This window comes from Symphalangus syndactylus, chromosome 5 (genome assembly GCF_028878055.3).
Source record: "Symphalangus syndactylus isolate Jambi chromosome 5, NHGRI_mSymSyn1-v2.1_pri, whole genome shotgun sequence".
Lineage (NCBI taxonomy): Eukaryota > Metazoa > Chordata > Mammalia > Primates > Hylobatidae > Symphalangus > Symphalangus syndactylus.
In genome coordinates this window covers 96424660-96443080 of record NC_072427.2, presented here as the reverse complement: position 1 = coordinate 96443080, position 18421 = coordinate 96424660, and the positions used below count along the sequence as shown (strand labels likewise).

Here is an 18421-nt window from a genome sequence, read left to right as displayed (position 1 = left end):
TGTGGATATTTCATATAAATGGAATCATATTGACTGTTTATGACTGACATCTTTCACTTGGCACAATATTTTTGAGATTCATCCACCTTGCAGCATGTATCATTACATCATCCCTTTTTGTGGTGGGGGGACTTTGAATTTTTTTTTTTTTTTTGAGACGGAGTCTGCTCTTGTCACCCAGGCTGGAGTGCAGTGGTGCAATCTTGTCTCGCTGCAACCTCTGCCTCCCAGCTTTAAGTGATTCTCCTGTCTCAGCCTCCCAAGTAGCTGGGATTATAGGTGCCTGCCACCACACCCGGCTAATTTTTTTGTATTTTTAGTAGAGACTGGGTTTCACCATGTTGGCCAGGCTGGTATGGAACTCCTGATCTCAAGTGGTCCACCCACCTCAGCCTCCCAAAGTGCTGGGATTACAGGTGTGAGCCACTGCGCCCAACCAGGACTTTGAATTTTAAGATATCAGAGTAGAGGATACCATCTCCTCTGAAATCACCAAAGGTGAGCAAGAAAACCAAAATATACTTGCCCGCTTTCATCTCTAATCGCTGACTACAGTATGTGAAGGAAGTCTGTCTAAAGCAGTGAAGTCCAAACAGGAATGTGGGAAGAAGCCAAAGAAGGATGCTCACAGCTGCAGATCTCAAGGCAGAGTGAGAAGCGATGGTTCTTAGATAGACGTGGACCAGGGACTGGCATGCTGCACAGGGTGGCACTGAGCGCTCCCCTGGCCGGCATTGGTACCAAGGAGGATTACGTGAGGCCAACACAGAAATGAAATAGACACTGCTGAGGATAGTAAGGGACACGGATGATGGGACTGTAGAAAATGAAGAAATAAAATGGACATAAAGTATTAGAGAAAAAAAGGATAGAACTGAGTAATCATTCTAAATTTATAATTGATGTATCAAAGAAGGAAACTGAATAATGGGTTAGAAAAAATTGTTGACTGACTGTGATCTCCATAAGGATCAGGGCACAGCTTGTTCTTCAGTGTGAAAAGCGGAATGCTCACCTTTTGCTCTGCTTTGAGAAATCTTGTTAGAATAGAGGACTCATCAGCACAATTACAAGGCAAAGGGAAGGAGGGAGAGAGACAGAGACTCATGGTCTAGAAGAGAGGGGGTTAATTCCTAGGGCAAGTTCATGGGAAGAAGGGAAAGGATGGAGTAACAGGGAAGGAAAGGAGTCTAGGTGGTGATGTAGAACTGCTAGATAAGGATCTTTTAGAAACAGTGTGTCGTGGAGGAGAAGATATAAGCAGAGAGGTTAGGAAAAGGGGGTTTTTGCTGTGCTCATTAACAAGGACACAGAAGCTTAGGGAGTTCTGGGTTTGGGTTTGTACTACAAGTTTCAAATACACTGGTGAGTTTTCCTTTGAAAAGAGTACGTTGAAAATCTTGAGTTTTCATAGTTGGCTGTGTTCCTTGTCTGAAGTAACGTTTGAAGATAAGAAGCGGGAGAACTTTGAACGTGGCAATCTGGAACTGGAGAAACGAAGGCAAGCTCTCCTGGAGCAGCAGCGCAAGGAGCAGGAGCGCCTGGCACAGCTGGAGCGGGCAGAGCAGGAGAGGAAGGAGCGTGAGCGCCAGGAGCAAGAGCGCAAAAGACAACTGGAACTGGAGAAGCAACTGGAAAAGCAGCGGGAGCTAGAACGGCAGAGAGAGGAGGAGAGGAGGAAGGAAATTGAGAGGCGAGAGGTAAGCAGGCGAGAGTGGAGCCACCCTGAGTTGCTGTGCGACTACCCCCTTTCAGAAAGAATTATCCAAGTGATCTATTCATGCCATCTTGGTCTTTCTTTTTACAATTCAGTAGTTTTAGTATATTCCCAAAGTTGTGCAACCATCGTCCCTAATTTCAGAAGATTTTCATCAGTCCAGCTCTTTACTCACTGAGCAGCTACTCCCCATTTCTTTCTCCCTCCAGCTCCTGTCTATCATTAATTTACTTTCTATCTTTCTAGATTTACTTATTCAGGACATTTTTTATAAATGGAATCAATATGTGGACTTTTGTTTCTGGCTTTCATTTAGCATAATGTTTTCAAGGTTCATCCACATTGTAAAATGAATCAGTCCTTTATTCCTGTTTATGGCTGAGTAATATTTCATTATATGGGTATACCACATTTTTTAATTCATTCAGCAGTTGATGGTCATTGTGGCTATTATAAACAATGCTGTTACGAACATTAATATACAAGTTTTTGATGATACAATTTTGTAACAAACCACTGATACCAGTTAAGTGTTTTTCCAGACTGTTTTCTCTGTATACACCTATATAAAAATATAAAGATTTGTATGGTGGAGAGTGTAAGGGCTGTGTAATTTTTTAAAAACCACTGTAATAGTGTCACACCAATTACATTGTTCTGCAACCTTCTTTTTTTTTTTTTTTTTTTTTGTTTGAGACGGAATCTGGCTCTGTCATTTCCAGGCTGGAGTGCAGTGGCATGATCTCAGCTCACTGCAACCTCTGCCTCCTGGGTTCAAGCGATTCTCCTGCCTCAGTCTCCTGAGTAGCTGGGATTCCAGGTGCCTGCCACCACGCCCAGCTAATATTTCGTATTTTTAGTAGAGATGTGGTTTCACCATGTTGGTCAGGCTAATCTTGAACTCCTGACCTCAGGTGATCCACTCGCCTCAGCCTCCCAAAGTGCTGGGATTACAGGCATGAACCCCCGCCCCCAGCTCATGCAACCTTCTTTTTAAACTCTTTTAAAAATATGTCTGGGACATCCTCCCTATATTCTATGGAAGGCTTCATAAATTTAGCACCATACCTGGAAAGGGGCTAAGCAAATCTTGTCTCTCTTTCCAATTTTAGTACATTACTGCAGAAGCAACACATGGTTCTCTCATGTGAATGAAAAATAAAAATGAGGAATTTTTCGATGTAAAAAAATAGCCTGAGTGCTGTGCCTCAAGCCTGTAATCCCAGCACTTTGGGAGGCTAAGGAGGGATGATCACTTGAGGCCAGTAGTTGGAGGCCACCGCATTCCAGCCTAGGTGACAGAGCAAGACCCTATCTCAAAAACAGAAAGAAACAAAACTTATAGCCATATAGCCATAACCCTTTTTTTTTTTTTTTTTTTTTTTTTTTTTTTTTTGAGACAGAGTCTTGCTCTGTCGCCCAGGCTGGAGTGCAGTGGTGTGATCTCAGTTCACTGCAACCTTCACCTCCTGGGTTCAAGTGATTCACTTGCCTCAGCCTCTGGAGTAGCTGGGATTACAGGCGTGAGCCACCATGCCTGGCTAATTTTTGTATTTTTAGTAGAGAGCGGGTTTTGCCATGTTGCCCAGGCTGGTCTCGAACTCCTGACGTCAGGTGATCCGCCTGCCTCGGCCTCCCAAAGTGCTAGAGTTACAAGCATGAGCCACCATGCCCGGCCCCATGACTCCTTTTTGTTCAGACAGACACTAACAAAATTTTAATTTTCAGAATGAACAAGGATAGGCAAACTTTTCTTAAACGTACCAAAAAAAATGATATTCTAGAGTATTTATTCACAATTACTTAATAGACATTTACCATGTGCCAGGTGTAGTTGGAGGACCCATGAGTCAGAGGCAATTCCGATAGACTGTGAGATGCTCTGATATGTACTCCATCTAGCAGTCATCAGAGCCAGTCGTTGGAGGGAGCAAAAGCTTTTGTGGTAAAAAGGAAATGAATGATTAGGAAGGCGGGAGTTGCAGACTTTTAAAATGAGTTAAGTAATAATTTCTCTTTTGGTGGAGTAAAATCAACTTTTGTTTGTTTTTGTTCGGGGGTGTTTTATTTCGATTTTACTACATAAAGAAATTTTCCTTCTTGGCGTATCAGTAAATAAGAAGGAGCACTTTTAGTTAGCACATCAAGCATTCCTGAAGACATAAAGAATGGACTTCTAATGGGGAAATGATTGTGTCATCTTATGTAAATATAATAGCAAGTTCTGTATATTCCCTTTATTCCCATAGAAGGAATACTGTATTTTTATAAGTTATTTTCTGTTTTGTAATGTGATTTCTTGTAATGTTTAATATTTCATCCTTAAAAGGAAAGACTTCCTAGATGCCACTTTTGTGAAAAGACGTTGTGTAGTGTAAGAACTGAAAAATTAGTAATTTGTCTCTTTGTAAATGTCACAGGCTGCAAAACGGGAACTTGAAAGGCAACGACAACTTGAGTGGGAACGGAATCGAAGGCAAGAACTACTAAATCAAAGAAACAAAGAACAAGAGGACATAGTTTTACTGAAAGCAAAGAAAAAGACTTTGGAATTTGAATTAGAAGCTCTAGTGAGTGAAGTTTGGTTATACTTTGGAAATATACTAAGATGGAACCATTAAAAACAGTAACAATTTTTATTATCTTTCATTTGTTCAAGAATGATAAAAAGCATCAACTAGAAGGGAAACTTCAAGATATCAGATGTCGATTGACCACCCAAAGGCAAGAAATTGAGAGCACAAACAAATCTAGAGAGTTGAGAATTGCCGAAATCACCCATCTACAGCAACAATTACAGGTGAGGAAATATGCCTCTTAAAAGCTATTAAACTGGCATCCTTTTCTCTAATTCATTTCATTTACTTATTTATTCAGTAAGCATTAAGCAACTATCTTGTACTAGGCAATGGGAAGCAAAAATGAAGTAGACAGGGTCCTTGTGTGAAAAGTAGCCTGTCAAGGAGACAAACTCAGCAAATGTTTACTGAGCACTGCTTCGGGCCAGGTGCTTTTGCAGTTTCTGAGGCTACAGCAGGGACAGACACTCTGTCTTCTGGGAGCTTACCCTCTGTTTGCAGGAGGAACAGAGACTAACAAAATAAAGTGTGTACTGTATTAGAAGATGAAAAGTGCTATGGTGAGTGAGTAGGGAAGGGAATAGAGAGTCCTAGGGATAGGAAAGGTTGTGATTTTAACTAAGGTAGCCAAGACAGGTCTTTCTGGATGGTGACATTTGAGCAGAGACTTGAAATTAATGATAGGCTAAGCCATGTGGGTATCGGGCAGAGCAAGATCTAGGCAGGGAAATAGCAGTGCCAAAGTCCTGAGGCCGTAGCAGGACTCCGAGATGCCAGTGACAGCAAGGAGACTACTGGTTAGAGCTGGTGGGAGCTGGATCACACAGAACCTGTAGTCCACCAACAGGACTTTGGCTTTACTGTGGTAATTACAATAAATAAGTACACTTAAGTATTTTAGGGGGTCATATGAGAGCTATATGTATACTAAATAGTTGGAGACACACAGAGCACTATTAGTAGTTCTGTCTTCATTTTAAAGCCTATCCAAAGTTGTTATAATATCACCTGGTTTGGTATCAAGTGTTGAACTACAGGGGCATCAAATTCATGTAAATATTGCCTGCGGATGATCATATTTGTCTGTGACTCCTTTATGTTAGGCTTTTTCTTAGCATGATGTTTTTGAGATGGATCCATGTTATTGAGTGAATGACTCCTTTGTTTCTTTTCATCGCTGAGTAGTGTTTCCTTATATGTCCATTCACCTATTGGTTGATATTCAGGTTCTTTCCAGTGTGGAACTTTTAAGAATAAAACTGCAGTGAGCATTTATTTACAAGTCTTTATGTGGAAATGGTTTATTTTTCTTGGGTAAACTTTTAGGAATGGAACTACTGTGTCATATAAGTGTATATTTAACCCCATAAGAAACTGTCAGGCTGGGCACAGTGGCTCACACCTGTAAACCCAATACTTTGAGAGGGCAAGGTAAGAGGATTGCTTGAGCTCAGGAGTTTGAGGCCAGCCTGGGCAACATAGCAAGACCCCATCTCTAAAAAAAAAAAAAAAAAAAACTTAAAAATTAGCCGGCATGGGGGCATTCACCTGTAGTACCTGCGTGAGACAGGAGGACCACTTGAGCCCAGGATATCGAGGCTGCAGTGAGCTATGATTGAGCCACTGACAGCCTGGGCCACAGAATGAGACCCTGTTCAAAAAAAAAAAAGAGAAGAGAAAAGAAAAAGAACTGTCAAATTGCAAAGAGTTTGTACCATTTTACCTTCTGATCATTTAATTTGTGTTTCCCTGAAGGCTAATGATGTTGGGAATCATCTTACATGTTTATTGGCGAGTATCTTTTACTGTATATCTTTGTTGAAGTGTCTGAACAAATCTTTTGCCCATTTTTTATTGGGCTGTTTGTCTTAACTAGTTACTTGTAAAAGTTCTTTTTATATTCTTAACAATTCATTTGTCAGATACATGTTTTGCAAATATTTTCTCCCAGTCTAGCTTGGGTTTAATTTTTGTTAATGGTATTTTTTAAAGGGCAGAAGTTTTAAATTTTGATGAAGTTCAATTTGCCATTTTTTTTCTTTTGGTGTTCATGCCTTTTATGTTCTATCTGAGAAATCTTTTGACTACCCCATGATTGCAAATATTTTCTTTTCCTTTTTTTTTTTTTGAGACAGAGTTTTGCTGTGTTGCCCAGGCTGGAGTGCAGTGGCGCGATCTCGGCTCACTGCAACCTCCGCCTCCCGGGTTCAAGCAATTCTCCTGCCTCAGCCTCCTGAGTAGCTGAGATTACAGGCATCCGCCACCAGGCCCAGCTATTTTTTTTTTTTTTTTTTTGTATTTTTAGTAGAGACGGGGTTTCACCATATTGGTCAGGCTGGTCTTGAACCCCTGACCTCGTGATCCACCCGCCTTGGCCTCCCAAAGTGCTGGGATTATAGGCGTGAGCCGCCGCGCCCGGCGCAAATATTTTATTTTCTTCTAGAAGTTTTTGGGGTTTAAAAAAATTAGTTTTATAAGTTTTTATAAATTGAAAAAAACTTAAAATTTTAAGTTTCATAGTTGTATCTTATATGTTTAGGTCTGTGAGCTATTTCAAGTTGATTTTTGCATATACTATAAGGTAAAGGTTGAGTGTTTTTGTTTTTTTTTTTTTAACATACTGATACGCAGTTGTTATAGCACCATTTATTAAAAACACTGGCTTTTCTCCCATTGAGTTACCTTGGTAGCTTGTTGAAAATTGGTTGAACATATTTGTAATGGTCTATTCTGGACTCTCTTCTGTTCTTTTGATCTGTCTGTCCTTTACCAGTATCTCACTCTGTTGATACCTAATTTTTGAAGTCAAGTGATAAGAATTCTCTGTTACTGTTCTTTTTTCAGAATTGTTTTTGGTTATTCTAGGTCCTTAACATTTCCATGTACATTTTAGAATCAGCTTATCAGTTTTTACAAAAATGCTTGGAATTTTGTTGGAATTCCATTGAATTTATAAATCAATTTGGGAAGATTTGACATCTTAGCAATAGTAACTATGGCATAAATCTCTATTTAGGTTGTTATAAATTTCTCTCAGTAATGTTTTGTAGTTTGCAGTGTCCAAGTCTTGTACATACTTTGTAAAGTTTATCCCTAAGTATTTTGTGGTTTTTGATGCTATTGTATATTGCATATTTTTGTTTTAGTTTCCAGCTGTTTGGTGCCAGTATATGGAAATAGAATTTATTTTTGTATATTGACCTTATATCTATGATTGCTTAACTAACTTTCTTTGTGTGTCTTACTTTGTTGATCAGAACCTCCCATACTATATTGGATAGAAGTGGGAAGAGCCTTGTTCCCTCTCAATGAAGGAAAGCTCTCTCACTATTGAGTAGAGTGTTAACCAGGGTTCTTGTAAACGCCTTTTATCAGGTTGATGGACTTCCCTTTTTGCTGAGGGTTTTTATGATGAATGGGTGTTGAATTAGATCATATGTTTTTTCCCGCATCTATTGAGATAAGTATGTATTTCTTCTTATTTTGTTAATATGATGAAATACATGGTTGCCATTTGAATGTTAAATCAGCCTTCCATTCTTGGGATAAACCACTCTCGGTCATGGTATATTACCCTTTATTAAAATATTTCACTACATTCCATTTCCTATTATTTTATTAAGGATCTTTTTAAATCTGTTGAATTCAGTTCAACAGAGATATTGGCTTTTAGTGTTCTTCTAATATTCTTGTCTGGTTTTGATATCAGGGTAATACTGGCCTCAGAAAATGAGTTAGAAAGTATTCCTTCCTCCTCTATTTTCTAAAAATGTTTGTGTTGAAATCGCATTTCTTCTTTAAATTTTGGTGGCATTCACCAGTGAAGGCCTCTGGGCCTGGAGCTTTCTTGAAGACTTAATTATAAGATTTATTATGTAGGTATAGGGCTATTCTGATTTTCTTCTTCTCCTTAAATCTGTTTTGATTATTTGTATCTGTCAATGAATTTGTTTATATTATCTAAATTATTAAATTTATTTGTATAAAGTTGTTTATCACATTCTCTTATTGTATGTAAGTCTGTAGTATCTGTAGTGATGTCCCTTCTTTCTTTCTTGATATTGGTAATTTGTGTCATCTCACTCTGTCTCCCTGCTTCCTTCTCCTTTTCCTTCCTAATCCCTTCTTCTCTCCTTTCTCCTACTCTGTCTGTCCTCCTCCTTCTTTTCTTGATCAATCTATCTGGAGTTTGTTGATTTTTTAAAAATAAGTTCTTGGCTTTATTGATTTTTTTTTTTAATAAGCTTTTGGCTTTATTGATTTTCTCTGTGGTATGTCTGTTTTCTGTTTTATTTTTGTTCTTTTTCTCTTGTTTCTTCCATTTACTTATTTGGGGTTTAATTTTGTTTTCTCAAGCTTCATAAGGAGGAAGTTTAGATAATTGATTTTGGACCTTCATTTTTGATACAAACATTTTAAGCTTTAAATTTCGATCTAAACACTCACATTGCCATATCCCACAAATTTTTAATATGTTGCATTTTCATATTTATTCAATTCAAAATCTTTTAAAAATTTTCTTTGTAATTTCTTCGAATTCTTTCACATTTATTGAGATTTATGGCTCAGCATATGATCTGTCTTGGGGAATATTCTATGGGTGCTTGAAAAGAATGTGCATGCTGTTGTAATTAGGTAGAGTGTCCCCTAAATGTCAGTGAGATCAAGTTGATTCATGGTGGTCTTCAAGTCTCCTATGTCTTGACTGATTTTGTGACTGCTTTTATTAGCTACTGAGAGTGGAACACTGAAACCCTGATCATTGTGGATTTGTATATCTTCCTTTCATTTCTGTTCAGTTGTTTCATGTACTTTGAAGTCTGAAGAAAGTCCTTATACATTTGAAATTTGAGATTTGTAAAGTAAAAAGTACCACAAGTTGATTGCTGGAAATTATTTTAAAATATTACAAAATGCATGCACCTTTTTAAAGTATATATTTCTTTTCTTTTTTTTTTTTTTTGAGACAAAGTCTCACTGTTGCCCAGGCTGGAATGCAGTGGCACGATCTTGGCTCACTGCAACCTCTGCTTCCTGTGTTCAAGTGATTCTGCTGCCTCAGCCTCCCCAGTAGCTGGGATTACAGGCAAGCGCCACCATGCCCGGCTAATTTTTATATTTTTTGTAGAGATGGGGGGGTTTCACCATGTTGGCCAGGCTGTTCTCGAACTCCTGACCTCAGGTGATCCGCCCACCTTGGCCTAAGTATATTTTTCTATGTGTTAACTCTCTTTATGTGTCTTTCGTTAACTCTTGAGGTGAAGTTTCATAAAATAATCTCCTGGAAAATTTAGGGATGAGGCCATGTGTTTATTAAACTAAGTATTATCACCTAATACTATATGACCAAGTACAATTTTTATTCTTTAAGATTGATGCTTAGAATGTTTGCTTATTTGGTTACTGTAGCCTTGTAGTATAGTTTGAAGTCAGGTAGCGTGATGCCTCCAGCTTTGTTCTTTTGGCTTAGGATTGACTTGGCGATGTGGGCTCTTTTTTGGTTCCATATGAACTTTAAAGTAGTTTTTTCCAATTCTGTGAAGAAAGTCATTGGTAGCTTGATGGGGATGGTACTGGTACCACAACAGAGACATAGATCAATGGAACAGAACAGAGCCCTCAGAAATGATGCCGCATATCAACAACTATCTGATCTTTGACAAACCTGACAAAAACAAGAAATGGGGAAAGGATTCCCTATTTAATAAATGGTCCTGGGAAAACTGGCTAGCCATATGTAGAAAGCTTAAACTGGATCCCTTCCTTACACCTTATACATAAATTAATTCAAGATGGATTAAAGGCTTAAATGTTAGATCTAAAACCATTAAAATCCTACAAGAAAACCTAGGCAATACCATTCAGGACATAGGCATGGGCAAGGACTTCATGTCTAAAACACCAAAAGCAATGGCAACAAAAGCCAAAATTGACAAATGGGATCTAATTAAACTAAAGAGCTTCTGCACAGCAAAAGAAACTACCATCAGAGTGAACAGGCAACCTACAGAATGGGAGAAAATTTTTGCAACCTACTCATCTGACAAAGGGCTAATATCCAGAATCTACAATGAACTCAAACAAATTTACAAGAAAAAAAAAACCCCATCAAAAAGTGGGCAAAGGACATGAACAGACACTTCTCAAAAGAAGACATTTATGCAGCCAAAAAACACATGAAGAAATGCTCATCATCACTGGCCATCAGAGAAATGCAAATCAAAACCACAGTGAGATACCATCTCACACCAGTTAGAATGGCCATCATTAAAAAATCAGGAAACAACAGGTGCTGGAGAGGATGTGGAGAAATAGGAACACTTTTACACTGTTGGTGGGACTGTAAACTAGTTCAACCATTGTGGAAGTCAGTGTGGCGATTCCTTAGGGATCTAGAACTAGAAATACCATTTGACCCAGCCATCCCATTACTGGGTATATACCCAAAGGACTATAAATCATGCTGCTATAAAGACACATGCACACGTATGTTTATTGCGGCACTATTCACAATAGCAAAGACTTGGAACCAACCCAAATGTCCAACAACTATAGACTGGATTAAGAGATGTGTCACATATACACCATGGAATACTATGCAGCCATAAAAAATGATGAGTTCATGTCCTTTGTAGGGACATGGATGAAACTGGAAAACATCATTCTCAGTAAACTATCGCAAGGACAAAAAGCCAAACACTGCATGTTCTCACTCATAGGTGGGAATTGAACAATGAGAACTCATGGACACAGGAAGGGGAACATCACACTCTGGGGACTGTTGTGGGGTTGGGGGAGGGGGGAGGGACAGCATTAGGAGATATACCTAATGCTAAATGACGAGTTAATGGGTGCAGGAAATCAACATGGCACATGGATACATATGTAACAAACCTGCACATTGTGCACAGGTACCCTAAAACCTAAAGTATAATAAAAAAAAAAGAATGTTCGCTTATTGATAATATGATAAAAATCAGGATTCCCAAAAATGTAATGAAGTGAAAAATGAAACATTCTTTGAAGAAAGAAAAGTGTGTAGTAGGTAATCAGATATTGGTTCCGTTTCTGTACAGGGATTAGCAGATACTTGCTTTGGAGATAAGTTAGATCTGATTCGTGTATTCTGTTTTATCAAGATTTTTTTTTTCTGGTATAGATTATTCATAGGAGAAGATGCTTCTAAATTCTAGCTATTGAGTTAACTCTTTCTACCATTTAGACATACATTACACAGAGATTTATTCCACATAAGCCAGTCTGTATCTAAAGGTGGTTATTCGAAAATGGACTGGTTTTTAGCTTCTGATGAAAAATTTTAATTAAGGCATTTTTAGTTTTTCAAACAAAAAGTCAATACGTACAGCTCATTTTTTATCAAGGTAAAAATAAAATTCAAATATTCTTTATTATAATCTGGGAAGACTGCCATTTTACTGAAACGTGCAGAAACTATACAGGATATTTTCGGCTAAATTTAAGCAAATACTGTGCTTGGCAAGTTAACCACAAAAATTCCAAACAGCCTGTGCAGTGTGGGTTAACTTTTTTCTTGTGTCATTTAAAAAAATAGTTGCTTCAAAACTTTTGTGTACCTGTTTAAAATTCCGTCCATCCAGTGTGGTGGAAAAATATATACAGCCACTAAGATTCTAGTTGTTAAAAATCTTTGATTTCTGTTTCCAACTTCAGGTATACGGTAAACCTAAGTTCAGCCTTAGTAAGTATCAAAGTTCAGAATAGAGTAATAGGGTAGCTCCTATTTAGACCACTGAGTTAGTTTACAAACAGTAGGATCACTGCATTTGCATTTGATCCCGGTGCCATTGGAAGATCATTACTTCAGTTTATCTCTGTGGAGTAGTACTTAATGTACATTTTTTGAAGCTTGTAAATATCCAGTAAGTCAACAAAAATATAAGAAATGTCAGGGAAGCTATAACTGTCTAGGGAAAAGCATTTGGCAAACAGAGTTAATTTCTTGGCAAGAAAGCAGGAGCCACACCTAATTAATAATTAAACGCAGCTTCACCATACAGGATTTGGGAAGAGTCTGAGAAAACTGACTTAAGCTCTGCCTGGATCTTAATGTAGACGTGGTAGCCTTCCCTGTCATTCATTACTATTTTCCTCCTTCCTTCCCAGGAATCTCAGCAAATGCTTGGAAGACTTATTCCAGAAAAACAGATACTCAATGACCAATTAAAACAAGTTCAGCAGAACAGTTTGCACAGTAGGTGTTTTATTTTTAAAGTTGACTTTTTCTTTATTCTTTCTTTTTTTGAGACAGAGTCTCACTCTGTCCCCCCGGCTGAAGTGCAGTGGTGCAATCTCGGCCCACTGTAACCTCCGCCTCCCGGATTGAATATTCTCTTGCCTCAGCGTCCCAAGTAGCTGGGACTACAGGTGCCTGCCACCACACCCAGCTAGTTTTTGTATTTTTAGTAGAGATGGGGTTTCACTATATTGGCCAGGCTAGTCTCGAACTCCTGACCCCAGGTGATCCACCCACTTTGGTCCCCCAAAGTGCTGGGATTACAGGCATAGGCCACTGTGCCCGGCCTTTTCTTATTTTTTAATGAGTAAGAATTTCCTTAAGTGAAATGAGAACATTAAAAAACATTTTCCTCACTGCAAATTAAAGTTTTTCTTATCTTTGCAATGTTTTTCTAAAATAGGAGATTCACTTGTTACACTTAAAAGAGCCTTAGAAGCAAAAGAACTAGCTCGGCAGCAGCTACGAGACCAACTGGATGAAGTGGAGAAAGAAACTAGATCAAAACTACAGGAGATTGATATTTTCAATAATCAGCTAAAGGTAACTCTTCTATGTGTGCCAGCATGTATGTCCTACCTTTAATTTTTTTAACTGTCCAAATGATTAGTTGCTATTTAATCACAGGCAGAAAAATTTATTATGCCATTGTGAGACAATCTAAATTGCACTTTTCTCCTTGAAAATATAAAAATGAATTTGGCATCTATAAGTTAGGGCTGAATGAGTGGCCCCAGCATGACATCTGTTTTTAACCTGAATCACATTTTGACACATCTCCATTCTTTTGTCTGTTTATGATCACATCAAGTTGATTCCAAAAGCTTTATCTTTCTTATGTTCTTTGAATACTACTAAAAGGGATTGTTTTCTTTTTTAAAACTAAGAATTTTTCTGCCACTTCTTATCTTCATTGCACTTAAATGTAGATCTTTATTTTGTTACCTCATTTTTAAATCTTACTGTTTTAGTGGAGTAATTGCTTTTGTCTCTTGTGGCAGAAGTGGTGTATGGTTTTGTCACATTTGCACAGTAAAATTGGGAAAATGCCAAAACTCTGAGGAAATGTAAAATGATTAGATCACAGCCTCTTTCAGATTTGGTGTTTCTGATTTAACTTTACAACTGTATCATCTTAAGAATGTTAATTCTTGGCCGGGCGTGGTGGCTCATGCCTGTAATCCCAGCCCTTTGGGAGGCCGAGGCAGGCGGATCACGAGGTCAGGTGATTGAGACCATCCTGGCTAACACGGTGAAACCCCGTCTCTACTAAAAATACAAAAAATTAGCCAGTGTGGTGGTGGGCGCCTGTAGTTCCAGCTACTTGGGAGGCTGAGGCAGGAGAATGGCGTGAACCCGGGAGGCAGAGCTTGCGGTGAGCCAAGATCACGCCACTGCACTCTAGCCTGGGTGACAGAGCAAGACTCTGTCTCAAAAAAAAGGAATGTTAATTCTTAAAATCAGAACACAAACAGTTTATTTCTTATAAACAATCATATACTACTTTAGATGTATGTAGATATTAGCGTTTTTGTTATTCTTATAAGAAATTGGATGTTATACTTTTTTCCCCTCCAAATATTTGTTTTCCTTTTCTAACTTAAAATTCTTTTTAAGCCAATTCAGCTTTTGACAGTAGGAAGAAGTAAAACTCCTATTCTATAATTCTAAAAACAAAATTAAAAATTAGCATATTTGAAACTTTTATAATAGTTGACTTTTGGATTGAGATTCTAGGCCAAATTGTCTAGACATCTGAGTTTGAGGTATGTGTGCTGTTCTTTCAGAGTATTAGGTAATGATCTTTTCTCAACTGTACAATTCCAGGAAAGTGCTCTTAGGGGAAATACTATTTGAGCCAACTTAGGATTTTTCTTCACTTTGCTTTCATGCTTACATGGTGTGTGTATGTGTGTACACTATATATGTTCTATATTCATGCATATATGATTATGTGTGGTATGTCAGTATTGGAAGTACAGCTGTAAATTAACCATCTCTAGAATAAGTGCAATTAAAAACAGAACAAAAAAACAAAAAAGAATAAGTTTAATTAAAGTATGCTCACATAAACTTTCATTGTCACTTGTCTCTTTTATAAAAAAAAAAAAAAAAGCAGTGTTGCAAAGCCTGCATTGCTTTTTAATAGTCTCTTGGGATATAAACTGTTAAATATTAAGCTCTCTTCTGAACCCAGGCAGTAGTCCAGATTTGTGCCTTCACATTAAGATTCTTTTTCTAGAAATTTGACTCCCCTAAACAAGGTTCAGGTATTAGAAAATGATACTGTAGTGAGAGGCTTTTGATAAATGTCTAGAAGATTAAATAATTTTGGTGATTGAATTGCTGTTGCCATTACTAAAGAGAACACCCTTAATATGTGGCGAGTCACCCCTACTTTGTTTAATTGACTATGGCTGCTTTCAGTGTCACAGAGTTTCTTACATAAAGGCCAGTTTTAGCCCCCTTTTCCACTAGCCATTTTTCCAAATATGCTTATTTTTAAATAAGAATATTTCTTCTTGCTTTTTAATTTTAATTTTGGCTTTCTAACTTTAATTAATATGATGAGTTTAAAAAAATCACAGGTCAGGCCTGGTGCGGTGGTATGTGCCTGTAATCCCAGCACTTTGGGAGGCAGGTAGATCACTTGAGCAGGTGGATCATTTGAGACCAGCCTGGGCAAAAGGGTGAAACCCTGTCTCTACAAAAAACAAAAACAAACAAACAAAAAAACACAAAAATTAGTCGGGTATGGTGGCGTGTGCCTGTAGTCCCAGCTACTTGAGAAGCTGAGGTCAGAGAATCACTTGAGTCTGGGAGGTCGGGGCTGCAGTGAGCCATGATTGTGCCACTTTACTCCAGCCTGGGCAACAGAGTGAGACCCTGTCTCAAAAAACAAACAAACAAAACAGTAAACAAATCACAGGTCAGTATAACTATATTGTTTTGTTATTTAACACGCATTTGGAGGACTTAGTGAATACGTTGTGTTATGGTTATTATCTCTAGTATTCCCCTCAAACCTGGTAAAGCCAAAACAAACAATTAAATTGGAGAATCAAAAGATTTATAGAATTTGATTGAGACAACTCAGAGATGGATTTATCATTTAGTCTCTTAAGTGTCACTTGCCCACTTTTCTTTGTTGTAGCCACACTGGAAAATGAAATACTTTTTTTCTCACTTTAGAGCATGTGTCCATTAGCAACTGTGTTTTCGTGGATGAAGAGATAGACCAGGAAGAGCCAGTCTCCTGACCCTTGGGGTTTCTTCAGTGCCCCTCTTGATTGGCAGTGCCTTTAGAGCATCCACACTGATGATGCAAAAATTACTTCTGCCTTCCTGGGATGTGTCATTTCACACATCTAACCTGATGGTGTGAATTTGCTGTATCCTAAACCTTCCTTTCCCTAAAGGAAGCCAGCTGGAGAGTACAGAAAAGAAATTAGGGCTTCCTGTTCTTTTGTATTTCATGTTCACGTAGATTGTTCACCTGGAAGAAGGAAATGCAATTCCCTCATTATAGATTAGTACTGTAACACTGGAGGAGTACCTTACAGAGTACAGAATTTTAAAATTAGTTGATCAGGTTACTAAATCTATATTAAGTGGCTGGCTCCACAAATGAGGATAATATTTAACAAAAACTGATTCTCACTATTTTGAGTAAATTGCAATAAGTCATTCACCTACTTTGATGCATGCTCAGAGTTAAGTCCAGTTTCTTAGGTATAAAGGTAATACAGGGAATAATTGTACCCTGGTTCAGCCCAGATTCTGAGTTATAAGACAGTGATTAGGAAGTATAGGAAGCGTATTTAGTAAAAAAAAAAAACTAAATACACTTATACTTTCCTTTTCTTTTAACATACAATCTGATTTAGTTCTTTCCTCTAGAATGTCTTGCTCAGATTAATTTGTCTTTTGTGGATTTCTCCCATTTTCTTCAGTTCAGGAAGAATTACATTCCTCCCTTCCCTACCCAAAATCTGATAAGCAAAGACAGAAATTCTCAAAGCATTAATTAAAGAGGAAAAAGTTACAGGTTAACAGGTATTTGTTTCTTACAGGAAGCAACCTATTGAAAACATAAGGCATACTTATAATTGTGGTCTTCTGTTAAATGGCTCCATATTCAAAGTCGTGGGCCTTTAAGTTTCTACCTAATCCATGGAAATTGAAGGCTCATTTTTTGTTTTCCAAAAAAGGCTGTTTTTCCATGCATTTTAATAGATATTTACCTTTTAGGTATCATGTTTATATATTCAAAAAAAGATCCTAAGATGTAAATATCTTTCTATTTACCACCCAAACCAATAATTACTTGAGAAAGGAAACAGGAATCTTACTGTAGCAAATAAACTTTGCCTTTTGGGTTTTAAATAAGCCTGTAAAAACAGGGAGGGTGGGAGAAGAGGAGAAACGATAGCACCCTGAAATATTGAAGCTCTTATGCTACAAATTCCCCAATTGGCAGCCTTTGTACTTATGCTGCCCTTGCTATGCATGATAAATTTTAGGTTTTTGATTATCAAATGAAATTTTTGAACAGTGAATTAACCAGGAATAATTAATTTGATTGTGGTTATTGCTAGCATGAATTAGTACATCTTAAAATAGTTTTAATTCAGTGGATAAAATTTATTTACCATTAATTTCTGCTTTTAAAATGCATTCTATATGTAACAAATACCTTATTAAGAAATTGGTAGTCTTCTCAAATCCACGTTCTAGAAACAACAATTTAAAATTATTATCTATGACTTTTACTTCAGTTTACACGAAAATTAAAACTCCCAACTTTTTTGGAGACTCTATGTACCAAAAGGATAGTTGTTTTTCTTACACACAGTGCTTACCTGTAGGCATAAAATTATCATTCAAACAAGTGTTAAATAACTTTACTGCCAGGACTTTTTGGACAGTAGCACCTGACTTTACCTTGACCTTGGCTATGTCAGTAGTTATTGTAGCAGTTTTCCTTGGCACTGACAGCCTAATGTTCCATATTTTAATGTCTTAGCTCTAACATGGAGCAGCAGCATAGAGTACAGCTTGTAGTTTTCCAGGCTCCTTTAAGAGGTCAAATAAGGAGAATCCAACACCCAACGGAGCTAGATTTTATGTTTCATGTTGAAAAGTTAAGTCCTTGTTGGTTCCTGTCTAGTCAGTGTGTACTGGACAAGTCCTAATGTGAATGGCCGTTTACATTTGAGCATTTCTTTCTTCCAGTCAGTGGCAATGGAGGAGGCAGTGTTGCAGTGCCTGGCAGTTCTCCTGGGCTGCGTCATCCACTTAGACTTCTTTCTAAAGGTCTCCATGCCCTACTCAGGCAATGCACATCTTTCTCAGACTAAGAATGATGAACCATCTCCAGCTCTGTGCTTCAGTTTCCCCTGCGCAGATGAGTGCTCAGTGTCTAAGATAGCATTTACCATGAAGTACTAAGCCTTCTTTATAAAAGTTAATTATTAGTTATTATTAATCGTGGAGTATGATTGATTCTTTCCTATTGACAAGTTGTGTGTGTGTATGGTGGTGTAAACTGAATTACAAGCTGGACAAGGTACTGTATATTGTAGTCTTGTCTTTTTAATAAGCATTTTAGATCATTGAATTTGAGCTTGTCTGCAAAAATGTGAAAGCGCTTAGTTGTTACTTGGGTCATGTGCATATTTCCATCATGGGAGACATACTATGGTCAGTATACTATTCCAAATGTGTATAGCATTTTATTTTCTAGCAAAGTTTGAGTATTTAAGACTAATTCACAATTTTGATTTAATTCCTTAGTATACTTGGGAAATCCAGACTTCAAAAATTAGACACAAGAGGCTGTTAGAAATA

At 37.7% G+C, this 18421-nt stretch overlaps 1 protein-coding gene across 8 annotated transcripts in view; it reads left to right on the top strand.

Annotated features, from left to right (window-relative positions):
* ITSN1 (intersectin 1) overlaps positions 1 to 18421 on the top strand; it is a 241885-nt gene that overhangs the window by 122875 nt on the left and 100589 nt on the right. For all 8 annotated transcript variants that reach the window (XM_063639318.1, XM_063639319.1, XM_063639315.1 and 5 more), the window contains 5 exons: positions 1438 to 1700; positions 4138 to 4287; positions 4377 to 4517; positions 12442 to 12529; positions 12975 to 13114. In XM_063639318.1, the coding sequence (XP_063495388.1) occupies positions 1438 to 1700; positions 4138 to 4287; positions 4377 to 4517; positions 12442 to 12529; positions 12975 to 13114 (782 nt within the window). The remainder of the gene's footprint in view (positions 1 to 1437; positions 1701 to 4137; positions 4288 to 4376; positions 4518 to 12441; positions 12530 to 12974; positions 13115 to 18421) is intronic.